We start from the raw sequence: 15,267 nt of genomic DNA on the forward strand, positions 1-15,267 counted from the left end.
AAACTAACAGCATTCTTCATAGAACTGGAGAAAACAATCCTAATCAGATGGAACCAGAAGAGGTCCAGAATAACAAAAGCTATCCTGGGTAACAAGAATAAAGCAGGAGGCACTACAATCCTAGATTTGAATTTATACTACAAAGCTACAGTGATAAAAATAGCACATCTGGCACAAAACCAGACATGTAGGTCAATGGAACAGAAGAGAGAATGCAGAAACATCCTAGTCACATTCTACTATTTGATCTTTGACAAAGGGGCCAAAAACATATACTGGAGGAACAATAGCCTTGTTAATAAATGGTGCTGGGAAAACTGGCTATAAACATGTCGAAGGTTGAACTCATATCATTCAGCATATACTAAACTAAAATTGAGATGGATCAAACACCTGAATATTAAACAGAAATACTTGTTCTTCTGGAAGATAAAATAGGTAAAACTCTTGAAGTTATACACGTAGGCAAGGATTTTCTGAATAAAACACGAGTTGCACAGGAAGTAGTATCAAGAATCAATAAATGAGGTCATATCAAATTAAAAAGCTTCTACCCAGCAAAAGAAACAACCAGCAGAGTGAAGAGACAACCTACAGAAGGGGGGCTATTCTCAGAGGATTACTATGTAGAATATATAAAGAACTCCAAAATTTTAGACTCCCCCCAAAATAAAAGACCTAATCAAAAAATTGGCAAGTTAAATGAATAGACACTACTCAGAAGAAGTACAAATGGTCAATAAATACATAAGATGTTCAAAATTGCTGGCCATTACAGAAATGCGAATGGAAACAACACCAAGATTCCATTTTACTCCAGAAAGAATGCCTATATGTCCATCAACAGATGAATGGATAAAGAAAATGTGATATTTACACATTATGGAGTATTATTCTACTATAAAGAAAGATAAACTTGAATCATTTGTAGGCAAATGGATGTACCTCAGGTCTATAATGTCAAGTAAAAAACAAAAAAATCAGACACCCAAGCTTAAATACCACATGGTTTCTCTTATACGAAAAACCTAAACTATAAATAAAGAAGAAAATAAAAGATAATAGGAAGTAGGAAGATACAACTTTCTCAGATGGGAAAGGGATTAAGAGATGGAAGAAGGGGGAGGGAGGTGAAGGGAAGGGGTTAAAAAGATTAAGATGTGTTATGGACATGTTCCAATTACATACGTGGAATGTAAACACTAAGTACTCCAAACATGTATTAGTAAAAGCTAAAACAACAAGAAATGGAGCATCCTTTCAAAGCTGTGGGCCCAGCATGGGCTATGGGTCTGGACACAGTAGGGAAATACATTGCCTGGGAGCTATGGGAATGGGCTGGGGAATAACGGGGTGATTCTGCGTTTGGGGTCAGACTTTTGCAGGAGGACATTCATATGAGATAGTTCTGGAAAAGAAGCCAAGGTGCCCTCTGTGGGGGTCTTCACGGGGCTGTACCCATGCCGGGAACCTACAGGGCACAAGGTCAGGGCAACAAGAGATTCCCCACCCCAGGCTGCTCACTGTGGGGGTCAGAGAATTCTGCATTCCTAGATGCAGGGCCAACTTTTGTGGAATGCTTGGCACAGACGAGGTCTACGAGTGGGACCCACACTTGTGATCACTCCAGAGCTGTGACACCATCTTCTGCCTGCTTCAGAAAGTACACGAGAGGGCAAGGGGGTTAGGATGGCATTGTTACAAGTACAGCACTGAAGTTTCACTCATGTGTATCAATTATAAATATAATTATACAAACAAATCATGAAGAATAAGCTGCCACTGAAATGTATGAGCTTCCTCTGATCTTGCATTTACAACCTTCCTAACACTCATACCTGCAGGGACAGGAAGCTCACCATCACTCACGGCATTTGGTTTCACCAGTGAACAGGATGTGATTCTTTCCCTTACACTACTGTTAGGCAGCTTTCTGCTACTGTAATAAAATACCTGAGATAATCAACTTTTTAAGAAGGAAAGGTTATTTTGGCTCACAGTTTTGGACAGTGTCTTGGTTACTTTTCTCTCATTGCTGAGACAAAATACCCGATGCCCAAAATCAAGGAAGAAAAGGTTTATTTAGCTCACAGTTTGTGGAGGTTTCAGTCCATAATAGGCTCCAAGGCAGGGTGGCATGGCACAGGGGCAACACTTCAAGCTGGCAGAAGACAGCAAAAGCAATAAAAGCAAAAGAGGGAAGAGCAAGCCTCTTTTCCTCTTCATACTGTAAGCAGGCTACTATCCCCTAGGGTGGGTGTAGCACTCACACCATTTCCGAGCTCTCTGCTTGCAAAGGATGAGAATGTTTACAAAATAAGATGTTTACTGGCCTCCTGCTGAATTGCTTAGTTAAACTTCTAAACTTCTCAAGTTGACACAGTTTATCAACCGTTATAGAGGGACCAGTCTATGGTTGGTTGTCCCCATTGCTTTTGGGCAGCAGAGCATGGTAGCAGCCTGTGATGGAGGATGCTGCTCACCTTGTGATGGGAGGAAGTGAAAGAGAGAAAGACTGGTGTCGCACAGTCCCCTTCAAGGCCACGTCCCCAGTAACCTAGGACCTCCCACTAGGGCTTGCCTTTTAAAGGTTCCACCATATCCCAAGAATGCCAAACTGAAGGCTAAGCTCAGATCAAACAATAGCAACCACTCTCCATGAGGCAGAACATCCTTGCATCCTCCCTTACCTGCTGCCTCTGGGGACTCGGTTCTTCCTTCTCCTGAGCTCTGCTTGGCCCTCAGACTTGGAGTGAGGGACAGAGCCAGGATCCATGACCTCCCAGGCTGAGTCTACAGTCCCTGAACTCCATCTTTGTCCCTGGCACTCTTGGTTGTGTTGGTCCACATGGTGTCAGGGCACAGGTCTCAATGGACACCATGTAGTCTAGCAGTCAGAGGCTTTGAGAGTGTGCCTGGGTCAGGCCCTGCTCTGTAGCTTGCTGGTGAGTTACCTAGCTTCTCTGGGCCTCAGTTCTCTCATCCAAAAAGAGGACAGCTGATCCCCTCCTCCTGGGATTGTCCTGAGATAGATAAATGAGCTCATGGATAGAGTAACTACAGAAACACATAGCTGCTAGATCACCAAAAGCTAAACTGAAAATAATGTCAGAGCTGGGAGAGGCCCCAAGACAGCAAATCCTGCTTCCATCACAGATAGAAAAATAAAGCCCAGCCATGAAGCAGCAGCAGTAAAGCCACAAAACCTCAAAGGGTCATCTGAGGGTTCAGAGCCTGTGTGGCCTGACTTGGCCATGTTAAAGGAGAGTGGGGATGACAGCTCAGTGAAAATGGTGCTTAACATGGTGGTCTAGGGAACAAGAGTGCCCGGGGGCCTTTCACACACAGGGAGCCTGGGCCCACAGAGAGCACACCATGCACCCACCAGGCACAACTGTGTCTCCAGGTGCTCCTGGGGCTCCTGACCCTTTACACCTGATCTCTGGCCCATGTGGCCTGTCCGTAGCTGTCCATGTGTTGTGACACAGGATAGGTGAGTGGCCAGAGTGTTTGGGACACACAGTGGGTGAGCACAAACCTCAGCCCTTTAAGCCTGGGTGGTGGAGGTTTTTATCGCAGCATCCTGGCTTGACAGCTGCATTGTTCTGCCACTAAGTGGTAGGATGAGCCCCTCCCTTCTATGGTTTCATTTTTCCATTAGCAAATGAAGAAGTTTTGGGCAATGATGAGGTTAGAGTGGATCTAGATAGAAAGAGGGTACAAGGGGGTTCAAATGAGCAGAGAAGAGAAAGCTCTGGAAGCCACAGCAGATCCTAGGTGATCAGGGTGGGGAGAGAATGAGGGATAGAAGGAGATTTGGAAAAGGGGGACTTTACAGAAACCCTTTAAGGTAGACTGCAGCAACCAGGAGCTGACACCGAGTCCACCTTGCATTGCTATTGGAAGCTGGTGGCTATCTGGCAGTGCTGTGGCTCTTGGTGCAGTCTCTCCAGGACCCTAAGGCCCCAGAACAAAGAAGCCGCTTGTGCTAAATAAAAGCGGTAGAGCTGAGCACTCAGTGTGACAGTGGCTCTTCACTGGACAATACGGCATTGTTCACGAGATTCCCACCCCACCTCTGTGCTTCCAGCTTCAGGCTTTGGCTGGGCATCTCTCAGGCCGGGAGCAGACTCACTTACGGGCTGCCAAAATGGCACACGGACACAAATGAAGACAGTGCCCAGCTCCCTTCACGAACTCTAGACTTTGAAGGTGTGAAAGTGATGAGCGCTCAGCAGAAACTAGAGGGTGAATTTTGAATCCTGCCTCTCTCCCAGACCAGCAGTGCCTGGACAAGTTTCTTGCGATGCTGAGATTGCCCCTGGGCTGGTTCCTTCTCTGTGCCTCAGTTTCTCCCTCTGTGAAGTGAGGCTACCACTAGCACTCAGTCCTAGAGCGAACCAGCGTCTGCTGGTGAGTGATTTGGTAAAGCTGGGTGGGGCGCTGTGGGAACCCTGCCTACCACACAGGGAACCAGACTGGCAGGCACATCCCACTGCCGCCCTCCCCTCCTGCCCCCTGCCAGCACTCTGTGGCAGCTGTCCCCTCAGGCCACTCTGACCAGCATCAAACTGGGCTGCCGTGGTGCTGAAACCAGCCACTCACTTGACTGCTGTCATAGTCACTTTTTTGTTGCTGAGACTCAGTACCCAACAGCAACAAACTGAAGGAGAAGAGATTTGGGCTCATGGTTTTTAGAAGTTTCAGTCCAGTCTCAGGGTAGAAGTAGCATGGGTGGAAAGGACATGCCCTTACCACTCTGGGATGCTGTTCATTGCGTCAGTGTGAGAAGTTTAGAAGGTAACTAAGTGACCGAGCAGGGCCGGGTCCTTTCTTTGTATCATCCTGAGCCTGTGCAGGAGGAGGGTGTGGAGATTATATGAGTGCTACACCCTAGGTTGGGGGGCAGCTTGCTTACAGTATAAGGGAGGGAAACAGGCTTGTCCCCGTCAACCACCCTTTTTTGCTCTTGCTGCCTTTGCTGTCTTCCTCTGCCATGAACTGCTGCCCTCTACCATGTGCCACTCTGCCTTGGAGCCAGCTGATTATAGGCTGAAACCTCCACAAACTGTGAGCTAAATAAACCTTTCCTTCCTTAATTTTGGGCATTAGGTATTTTGTCTCAGCAACAAAAAAAAGTAACCAAGACAGGTGGAAGGGTCTGCGGTGGAGGGAAGACGCTCACATTGTGGCAGTTGGGAAGTGGTGTGGGAGAGGGGAGATGCAGCCTACCAAACCACATCCCCAGAGACCCCCTATTGGAACCAGGCCAGCAAGTCAGCTATGAGCACCCATAATCCAGTCACTTTGCAGAAGCCCCGCCCATGGGCACATGAGATGCTTGGGGGACATGGAGCTAGAGACCAGAACAACTGTCCCAGCAGGGGCATCAGCACAGCGAGAAGGAATAAAGCAAAGCGATCGAATGATGTGCCGCAGACCTCTAATGGCACACACTCTGAGCTAGGACAGAACATCTGCCCCGTGTCCTATGAGCCTTGCAGAGGACCCTGAGCCCCAGGTGTTCACCCGGTCTGTCCTGTTGAAAGGCAGCAGCTTCCAAATAAGTGGGGACAGGAGCTGCAGAAGCCCATGTGTGAAGACAGGGCCCACAATCAGAGCAGAGGGGAGAGCCACCCACACCTGCCGCGGCCAGGGCGCTGTCTGGTGAGGCAGGAGGTAAGGGCTGCAGTGGGGGAGAGAGGCTGGTTACTCCAGAGGCTCCTCCACCTCCATGGGGCTCCATCCTGGTAACTCCACCATGGGCTGCAATGTCTTAAGTCCAAAGCACATAGAATGCACCTCCCTTAAGGACCACTACAGCTTAGCCACACGGCACGCTTAGAGTATTGACTGTTCTTTGTGATCAAGTGTCCAGCAGGGTTTGAACCTGGGACCTTCTACTGTCCCCCATGCAATGCCTCTGTTCTGTGCCATTTCCTCATGAACCACCAGTGCTACTGTCTGCCAATCCTTTTCTTTTAAATAACAATCTTGTGCTTGCTAAATAAATGTATTTGGTCTCGTCTCTTTTTGTTTTCCTTTTTTTTTTTCTTGTTTTACAGTACTCAGTGCTAAGTAAGCACTGTGTCACTAAGCTACATCCCCAGTTCTTTTCAATTTTGTTTTGAGACAGGGTCTTGCTAAGCTGCCCAAGCTGGACACCAACCTGTGATCCTCTTGCTTCAGCTTTCCGAGTAGCTCAGTTTTCTGTTTGAAAAGGAATCTCACTATTTTTCCCAGTCCCAACCAAAGCTGCTAAGCTCAAGTGATTCTCTCATCTCAAATAAAGGTATTTTTAAATGATACAGACCTGCGACAATGGTAAATCTCGACTGTCAACTTAATTGGCTTGAGAAATGCCTAAAACATTAGCACTTCTGAGTGTGTCCGGTGGCTCATGAGGTGTGACCTTGGAGTGTATATCTGCCTCTCAAGCCTTGCTCCTCGGTGGTCTTTCCCTGCTCTGCTTCCCTAACGTCATCAGTTGGCAACTTTCCTTCACTGCGCCCTTCTGCAATGCCATATCTGCCTCAGAGCCAGCGACACCATGCAATTGAAACCCCTGAGATGTGAGCCAAATAAAGCTCTTCTCCTTTAAATTGTGAGTGTCAGGGATTTCGTCCCAGCAACAGAAAAGCTGAGCAATACAAGACATACTAAAAAAAAGCCAACCTCGCCTCACAGAGGTGGAAGTAGCTCCCTGCGTAGCTGAAATCTACTTTGCAGCCCCACTCGCTGTGCCCTGCCCTCCAGCTGCTGCTGCTCACCCAGCTCCCCCAGAAGCCACGGTCCAGACTATTCACAAGAGCGAGTGGCTGGTCTGTGACCAAAGCCAGGCCACAGTGGTGCCAAAGGAGACCTGGGATTTGTAACCCAAAAGAGGAGAAGACGACAGCACAGGAAGTGAGAGCCCCAGCTGATAACCAGTCCTGAGCTCCCAGGAGCTGGGTCGGGTCCTCTGGGTCAAGGGCCATGGGGACCGGCTAGCCCTGCTTCACCCCCATGCATCCCCTCCTCAGCATCAGCTGACGTTTCAGAGACACGGGGACCCTGTGTTTCCTCAGCAAGTGGGCTCACTGATGTGGGCGACTCCAAGCTCTGTGCCTGGGTAACGGTCAAGGGCAGAGACGTGCAGCATGTCCCGGCCTCTCACAGTCTCTCCTGTCCGGCAGATGGCAGGTTCTGCACAGGTAGGTAACTCCCTTACTGAACCAGTCTGCTACTGCAACAGAACGGATATCTGCAAACCTACCAGCTTAAAACAACATAACTCTATTCCTCATGGCTTCTGTGGGCCGGGAGTCTGGCTGTGGCTCCCCTGGGTTTTCTGCTCGGGGTCTCACAAGGCTGCGTTCGAGCTGCTGGCAGAGCTGCGGTCTCCCCTGCCGCTCAGCCAAGGAGCCATCCGCCTCCAAGCTCACGGAGGCTGGGCAGAATCTGCCTCCTTGCTCTCAGGTCCTGGCCGTGCAGCTCCTCCATGGTCATTTTCTCCAAGTCCGGCATGGCTCTGACCTCAGGGAGGACCCAGTCCCTCTAAAGCCTCGACCACTGGGTCAGGCCAGTGGTCAGTATAATCTTCCTTTTGATTAACTGAAAGCCAACCAGTCAGGCACTTCAGATCCATGTGCTGTGTAAAGTGACACAATCCAGCAGTGCTCTCCTAGTCCTCTGATAGGGCTCATGTTCAAAGGGATGGACTTGCAGGGCATGGACACCAGGGGGCGATCTTGGCGTTCAGCCTGCCACACTTGCTTTATTCAAAACATTGAGGATAGAGCTTTACTTTAATCTGTAATAGAAACATATAACAGCAACCAATACATCTCTAAAATAAAGTGAATTTTTAACAGGAAGTATGCATGTAGGGTATGTTTCTTTACTTGTTTCAACATGTTTCTTATTATTTAGGAAAGAGGCACACTGAACCTGATAGAGTTTAAAGCAATAAATCATTTTAATCCCATTTGGCTCAATGAGAACAGAAGGAAATAATAGGCAGGACTGCTGGGCACCAACACGTGGGTTGTGCATTGCGCAATCAGGAAGTACCATTCTCCCTCTCCCGTATGATCTGTACATGACAGTCCTCTTTCCTAAGCGGAGCTGCAGTGGGACAGGGTGAGGGGAAGCACAGGGCCTGGCCCATGGGAGAGGTCTAGTACCCTGGGTGTCCTAAACCCAGAGCCCTGCCCTCTGTGTGGTGACGCCCAGGCTGCTGTGTGTGCTGCCCTCTGGGCCCTCCCTAAGGGGCGGCTGCTCCAGCCCAGCTTCTCCACTTAGTGATGATGTTGAGTCCAGATCTGGACAGCGAGCTTGGTGTGCTCAGGAGATCTGTGTGTGGCTGCAGCTATGAGTCTGAACCTCAGTAGCAATCAGAGCTGGAGGGAAATGAGGTTAAGTGAACAGGTAGAGGACTATGTGACGATGAAAGAAGTGCTGGTTCAAATCTCAGCTCTGCCCTGGGCCAATGGAAGTTTCCTTGCTTGTAAATTAAGAGTAAAAATGCCAGCCTCTTAGAACAGAAGGTCTGAGATAATGGCGGGGGGCACATGTGGAAGATGTATTCTTAGATGGTGATGAGGCTACTCCAGGCTCGGGTACCCACAGTGGAGCCACCACTGTACTGAGAGATGGCCCTGGTCAGGAGCAGGCCCAGGAAGCATCCCTATGGGCCCAGGGAAAACTCGGGGCATGGAGCTTGGTTCTCTCTTGTGCCTGAAGGCCAGATAGGGCTGGCCTTAAAGTGTGAGACATTTATGAACCAGCTCGGCCTGACCAGGGCCTCAGTCGGAACATGACCACTTTGCAGAGGGAGCCATGAGCTCACCTTGTGTGCTCTGAAGGCTCCTTGGGCTTTGGGCAACAGAGTGTCCTCTGTAGTGGGGAGCCAGCCATCTTCCCACTGTGACCCTGGTCTTGTTTGTGCTGTCAACTGTAAGCTCATCCACCTGTCCCAAGGCAGTTAAACTGCATTCCCTGAGGGCAGATCAAATGCCATTTTATTCATGTCTGCAGCATCCAGTAAGATGTCTCATCCCCTGAGAGGAAAATAAAGTGCTGGACTATCTTTCCTTTAAAATTGTTTTCCTTCCAGGCTTATTGGTATATAAATTGACAAAAATTGTATATATTCTAAGTGTAATGGTGATGCTTTGGAATAGACATACATTGCAAAATGATCACACAATCAAGAGAATGGATGGAGCATCATCTGCTGAGATTACCATTTTTTCACTGCGTGAACACTGCAAATCTACTCTCAGCACATTTCAAATGCACAATACATGATTAACTACGGTCAGCATGCTGCACATCGATGAGCATGCCGCCATTTGATTGACATCTCCCTGGCTCCCAGCCTCTGCAACCACACCATTCCATTTCTAGGAGATCCGATATTTTAGATTCCACAGGTAATGAGGCCAGGCAGCCTGGTTTTCCTTTGAGAGAGAAGACGGCTCTAGTGAGCCCGGTTGAAACAAAATATGGCCAGCAGAGGGCGCAAGAATCATGGATAATGCAGGGCGGGGCTATTAGGCCTCTGCGAACACCATTTCCTGGAAACACTTTTAGCAAGCTACACATTCATAATAGCTGTTTCTCTGTCATATTATTTCCCTTTGCCTATCCCTTGAAATATTTGTCACTTGGCAGCTGCAAAGGCTCAGGGCTTGGGAAACTCCCAGAAGGTCAGGACCACAGCCTTCTGTCCGTCCACATTTCAGGATTTTAGGGAATTGAGAGGAGATGGGAGGACGAATTCGCACCAGTAGTGGACTCTGTCCTTGCTTCGGGGCGCTGGCCCAGGTTAGTGGACTCTGAGGAGTCTGTTAGGTTTGACTCTGAAGGAAGTGAGCACCAGGCCCCAAGCGTGCAAGGACCCGGCAGGCACAGTAAACTACCCTATGCCGAAGACCCTCATAAAAATGAAGGGACATGGCGGCTATGCCTTGATCAATCCAGTGTATGGGAAGAGTATTTGTAGTAGGAAAATTTAAATTCCTGAGAATTCAGAAAGAGGAGTGGGAAATGAACCATCTGATTCTGTAATTGTAAGGTCTGAGTCCTATTAAATGAATGGGTGCTTTTCTGGAGAAAAGAAATTAAAAGGAAAAAAAGTAAGATAAAGCAATATTTATGTGCAAATGCACATATCTGTGCCACCAGAAGAACTGATTCTAAAACCAGGAATTGGCAAATGACGCTCAATTGTCTGGTTTTGTAGCAAACCAGAACTGTTCTATATTTTAAGTGGCTGAAAGAAATCAAGTTAGGAATAATATTTTATGGCAGGGGAAAATTATATCCAACCTAAATCTGAACATCCATAAACAAAGTTTGATTGGAACAAGGCCACGCCGATCGGCTTACGTATTATTGGTGACTATTTTGATACTATAGTGCCGGTGCCCAGTCCCTGAGAAGGAGCTGGACGGCCTGCAAAGCCTCGAACACTCACTCGTCTGGCTCTTTATGGAAAAAGACCTTGACTCCTGAGGGGCTGTTCATAGGAGGCTTCCTTTATAAAATCCTGGTTTTTCTTTTCGTTACACTGAGGCTTGGACAAGGGATGGGCTTGTTTAAGGAGAGTAATGGGGAAAAAAATGAGAAGCCAGGAGTCCTGGGTCCACGGGGAGAGCCCCGTGCTGGTGTCTGAAACCATTCCTGGCACTGAAGGGCAGGAACAGGGCAAGAATATAGGCATGACGTAGAAAGCCCAGGGTCTGTGGAAGTGGCACCCCCTCCTGTCCCCATTCTCTCTGTCAGCTGTGGTCAGCTTAGAACAGCAACCAGCAGGAGGCCTGGGCTAGAGCTCCACTGTGAGGCTGGTGCTGGCCTGGCATTGAAGGAATGGACAGCTGTGGCTCTCTGTGTCCCTATGGGCCCCAGAATCCTTGCCTGTAACATAAGGTTGGTGCCTGTTGCACTGACCCCTCACAAGGGCCTGCAGGTGTCCAGAGGGAGGTGCTGCCGGAAGGGTCAGTGCCTGGCCTCCTGCCCCCTCTCCCAATCTTTGGGACAAGACAGGACTTGTATCAGGAAGGACAGATTCAAGTGTGAGCTCCTGCTGGAAGGTGGGAGAAGATATTCTGTAGGAGGTCCTGTGGTCCAGCTCACCCAGCAAAGAGGGCAGGGCCTACATGCCTGCTCCCACACCAAGGCTGGCTCCCCAAATTCCCACACAGGCTGTAGAACCCCAAAAGGGTCTGGTAGTGTTAGAAACGTTTAAGCAGAAGGGGGTCGGCTCCTGGTGGGTAGCGGGGAACGTCAACCACCACTTCTCCTTATTAGGACAGGCTGTCCTGATGAAAAGAAACAGAAAGGAAGAAAAAGAAGGGGCGAACAGGAAGGGACGGAAAGCAAGAATAAAAGCAGGAGGTAGGACAGGACTTGGAAGAAAGAGGGAATGGGTGGAGAGCGAAAGAAAGGAAAAGAGAAAGAGTAAGGAAAATGCCATGCCCTGGTGTGCACCAGTCAGCCTCTTCTGGGGCTTTCTCACTCTGGCGGAGGTTCTGCCAGGCCGGTTGCTAGCCTCACTGCGAGGTGACGTGGTGACGGCAGGGTGGAAGCCAGGTAGCAGGCTGGCAGCCTGGCACCTGCCTAGATGGGGCCAGATGTGGTCTCCTCCCCGCCTCCCCAAGCCCAAAGGTACTCACACTGTTGCAGGCGGCAACAGGCACCTGGCTCTCCACCCGGCAGCACACCCGGGGCCAGGAGGCAGAGCATTTTCTTTGAGGTTCTACACAGGTCTGGACACTGAAAGGCCACAACTTCTCGGAACCGGGACCTGACTCTGATTCAAAGTCACTGTGTGAGTCACCCAAAAGGGCCGGGGAGGGCCAGGGGCGAGTGCAAACAGTGGACCCAACTGACCAAGCCACCTACAGCCGGGTCCTCTTGGAGTCTGAGAATCCAGTTAATTACCTGTGAATCAATGTTTTAAAACTCACACTTCTATGGGAAAGTACATATTAAAAAAGAAACCGAACAAACAAACAAAAACCCTACAAAGCAAAAATTAAATAACCAACACCAAAGGCTCACATGGGTACAGAGATCCAGAAGGGAATCTGAGGAAGCAAAGCTGTGTCTCCAGTCTCTGTCACCCAAAACGCAATTTGAGCCCGAGCCCGCAGGCGTTTGAAATGACTCAAAACGAAAGTCCACAATTCACGTGGAAATTTTCATTTAAAAAAAGGGTCCCAGAGACCAGAAAACAAGGGTGAGTTGGCGGCCCCCTGGAGAGAGTGACCTGCCAACAACTGCAAGAGAATGGCTGATTCAGTAAGTCCAGACTCTGTTCAGAACACCGTGCAAATCTCTCCCGTCCGCATCCAGGCAAGGGCGCAAGGCAAGGCGCACGGTGCGTTCCCAGGTCCAGCAGGCCTCTACCCTAACCGCTTCCTCCTGCCCGCCTGCCAACCTGCCAGCCGAACACTGCTGTCACTGCCACCACTGCCGGCCATCCTGGGCCGGGGCAGCTGGAACCGCAGGTGTAAAGAAAGAAAACAGAGAGGGACCAAGCCCCATTGGGGAGCTCCCAGCGCGTGCCTGGGAGAGAAATGCCCCGGGCGTGGGACTGCTGGGCGAACAGCGGCCGCTCAGGCCCCCCAGTCAACTGGTGGTCGTTTGGCAGACTGTACCGGGCGTTGAGGTGACTCGTCCAAAGGAACCTCCTCTCCACCCCAGGCCCAACTTCGTTTTGTGCAGTAAGACACAAACCCGCGCCAGGCGGCCAAGCGGAAGATGCGATGCAAAGAAAGAAGCGGGCGACCCAGGCAGCGCTAGGGGGAAGCTCTCCCAAGGAGCAGCCCCCTCGAGGGACGTGGGCCCGGCCCAGGGCGGCCGTCTCTGCGCTCGCCTCTGCATCTGCACCGTCTCTCTGGGACCGCATCGAGCACGCCGCGGTTCTGGAAGAGCGTTTGGGACACATTTCGGGGAGGGAGGGGAGGACGGTCTGGAATCCGCACTTTGGTGCCAAGGAGCTTCGGTTGTACAGAGCAGTGACCCTTTTCCTGCAACCGAAATAGTGGCGGGCCGGGAGACGAGCACGTCCGAGGCGCCGAGGACCCCCTGCGGTCCGGAGCGCCTTGCTGCCAGGCTGCCGGGAGGGCGGCTGGCCGGGCGCTGAGGTCACCTTTTCCACTGTGCTCGCCTCGAGCGAGCGCAGCGTTTCCGGGATCTTCGCGGCGTCTGGAGGCCTCGGCGGTCCCAGCACCGGGCTCCGCGGCTGCGCCCCTGAGTGGGGATTTCCCTTCTTTGGGTGTAGCCTGCTAGGAGGGGGATCCCTGTTCTCTGCGAACCGCTTTCGCCAACAATGTTGCAATGCCGCGACACTTCCTTCGAAGAGCGGTCCTCACCGCAGTTCGTTTTCGTTTTTCGCCTAAAGGGGGTTTATCAGCGCATCTGCTTTAGGACGCACAGAGGGGAGACTGTCCTGGAGGGGGGACTAGAGGCTGATCCGCAGGGAGTAGTGTCTTCGGAGGGGCCCAAGGAGTGGCTCGCCCCGGGCCAACCCCCAATGGCCTCGTTCTCGGGGCAGAGCTGCATCCGTCCGAAGCCTGGGCTTCGGGAAATAGCGCTGGCCTGTGTCCAGGGAGGGGCGGCACCTAGGGAATGGAGTGGGGCTGGTCTGCACTGGTCTTCTGACACCTCCAAATCTAGAACCGAGACCTCCAGCTTGGAAATTACCCGTCTCCCCAACTTGACCAAGGAGCTACCTAGGAGGCACACTGCCAGCAAATTCAGTTTGTGAGAGATGATCAATTGGAGTGATCCTTGGGTCCTCTGACACAGGGCCTCAGGGTTCAGCATTAGCATGGGAAACCCTCAGGGCGCAGGTGGATGGGACACAGACGGTTCGTATCCAGGTGGCTTCTGTCAGGGTTGAAATAAGAGGTGAGGGGATGGGATAGAGGTTGGCTGGACCTAACATCCTAAAAAGCCACCCTCAAGCTTTGCCCTGGGAAGCTGTGGAAGAGGAAGAGGAAGAGACGGGCCAGTGGGCACTGTAGCGATCAGCAGGGTGGAGACCAGGAGAAAGGGTCCGAGACCCATTTGCCCAGGGGACCCCAGCACCCCAGTTCTACTTCACTAGAGGGCCTAGGCCAGCCTGTGCCTCTTGCTGGAAGTAGAGGGTCTCCCCATGTAGGTAGGGGTGTGTTGAGCCTGCTCACAGGCAGAGAAGAGCCCTGTCTGGACTGGGGATGGGGGCAGGAGACACTAGCTTTCCTGTCTGCCTGGCAGGAGGCAGGCTCACTACTGGGCCAGCGGAAATGGGCTGGCCCTGTCTGTCCATCTCCAAGAGGCCTGCAGTGCAGGCCACCACTGCTTTTAGCGGGTCCTACTTCGCCCTTCCACAGAGCCCCAGCAAACCACCTTTGGAATGTGAGGTAACTGCAGGCCACTGTTCTTCAGTCCTTGAGGTTTAGAAAGTCAGTCACAACTGGGGCAGAGAGGCAGCACTCTCAGGTTGAGTCCCACCAGAGCTTCTGGTAAGAAATCTTTGTTCCCACCTCTCCCCTTGGGAACAAAGGGTCTTGGCCATCTCCTGGTCTCCTGGGAGTCTGGGCTGGGACCCAGTGACCTAGGGCCAGAGCTGGTACTGGTGAAAGGACACTAACTTGGGGGAGGGGCATGGCCTCAGGTTTGAGAAACCCCATCTCCCAGAGGTAGGGCCTGAGGCCCGCAGAGCTCACCACAAAGGCAGCAAGAGGGGCTCAGGACAACAGCTAGTGGGTGAGGTGCTGACCTGCTGTAGTGGACAGGGCTGGAAATAGGACCCGTACATGGGGGCAGGGAGAGGAAAGGTGGCAGCTCCTCCCCCAGCCTCCTAGGGACGCCCTACTCTCCTTGCTGAGTCCTCTGAACTGAGTTCTCCCAAACCAGACCCTGTGGGGACCTCGGGTGCAGGACTCCTTCTCCCTCAGTCCTCCCAACCTCACTGGAGCGAGCCCTCTCTCCTCCAGCAGGTCCGGAGCCTGAGGCTCAGGAAGGGGCACCTGCTTGCCCCGCAGTGGCAGCGCCCCACAGAGGAACTGAGTGGAGAGTTTAGCTTCGGGATCGTTTGCTCACTGCTGGGGATTCCACACTCCTAATGAGGAGTAAGGTCTATAGCAGAGACTGCTGATTTCCTCAGTCACCTAGGAGACTTTAAGGCTGGGATGGAGCCAGCGCGAGCGCACACACACACACACACACACACACACACACACACACACACACGCAAGCAAGCGCGCCACGCCCCAGCAGTTTGTCCTCTGG

The 15,267-nt window shown here is 51.3% G+C and overlaps 1 protein-coding gene across 1 annotated transcript in view; it reads right to left on the reverse strand.

Moving 5' to 3' along the window:
• The window catches only part of LOC102008972, a 72,300-nt gene extending 58,746 nt beyond the window's left edge, over positions 1–13,554 (reverse strand). The window contains 2 exon segments of the mRNA XM_013506861.1: positions 12,428–13,344; positions 13,521–13,554. Coding sequence (XP_013362315.1) covers positions 12,428–13,344; positions 13,521–13,554 — 951 coding nt within the window.
• Positions 13,555–15,267: the final 1,713 nt, after the last annotated feature.

The sequence above is a fragment of the Chinchilla lanigera genome, unplaced genomic scaffold (assembly GCF_000276665.1).
Source record: "Chinchilla lanigera isolate Chin_1 unplaced genomic scaffold, ChiLan1.0 scaffold00114, whole genome shotgun sequence".
Taxonomy (NCBI): domain Eukaryota; kingdom Metazoa; phylum Chordata; class Mammalia; order Rodentia; family Chinchillidae; genus Chinchilla; species Chinchilla lanigera.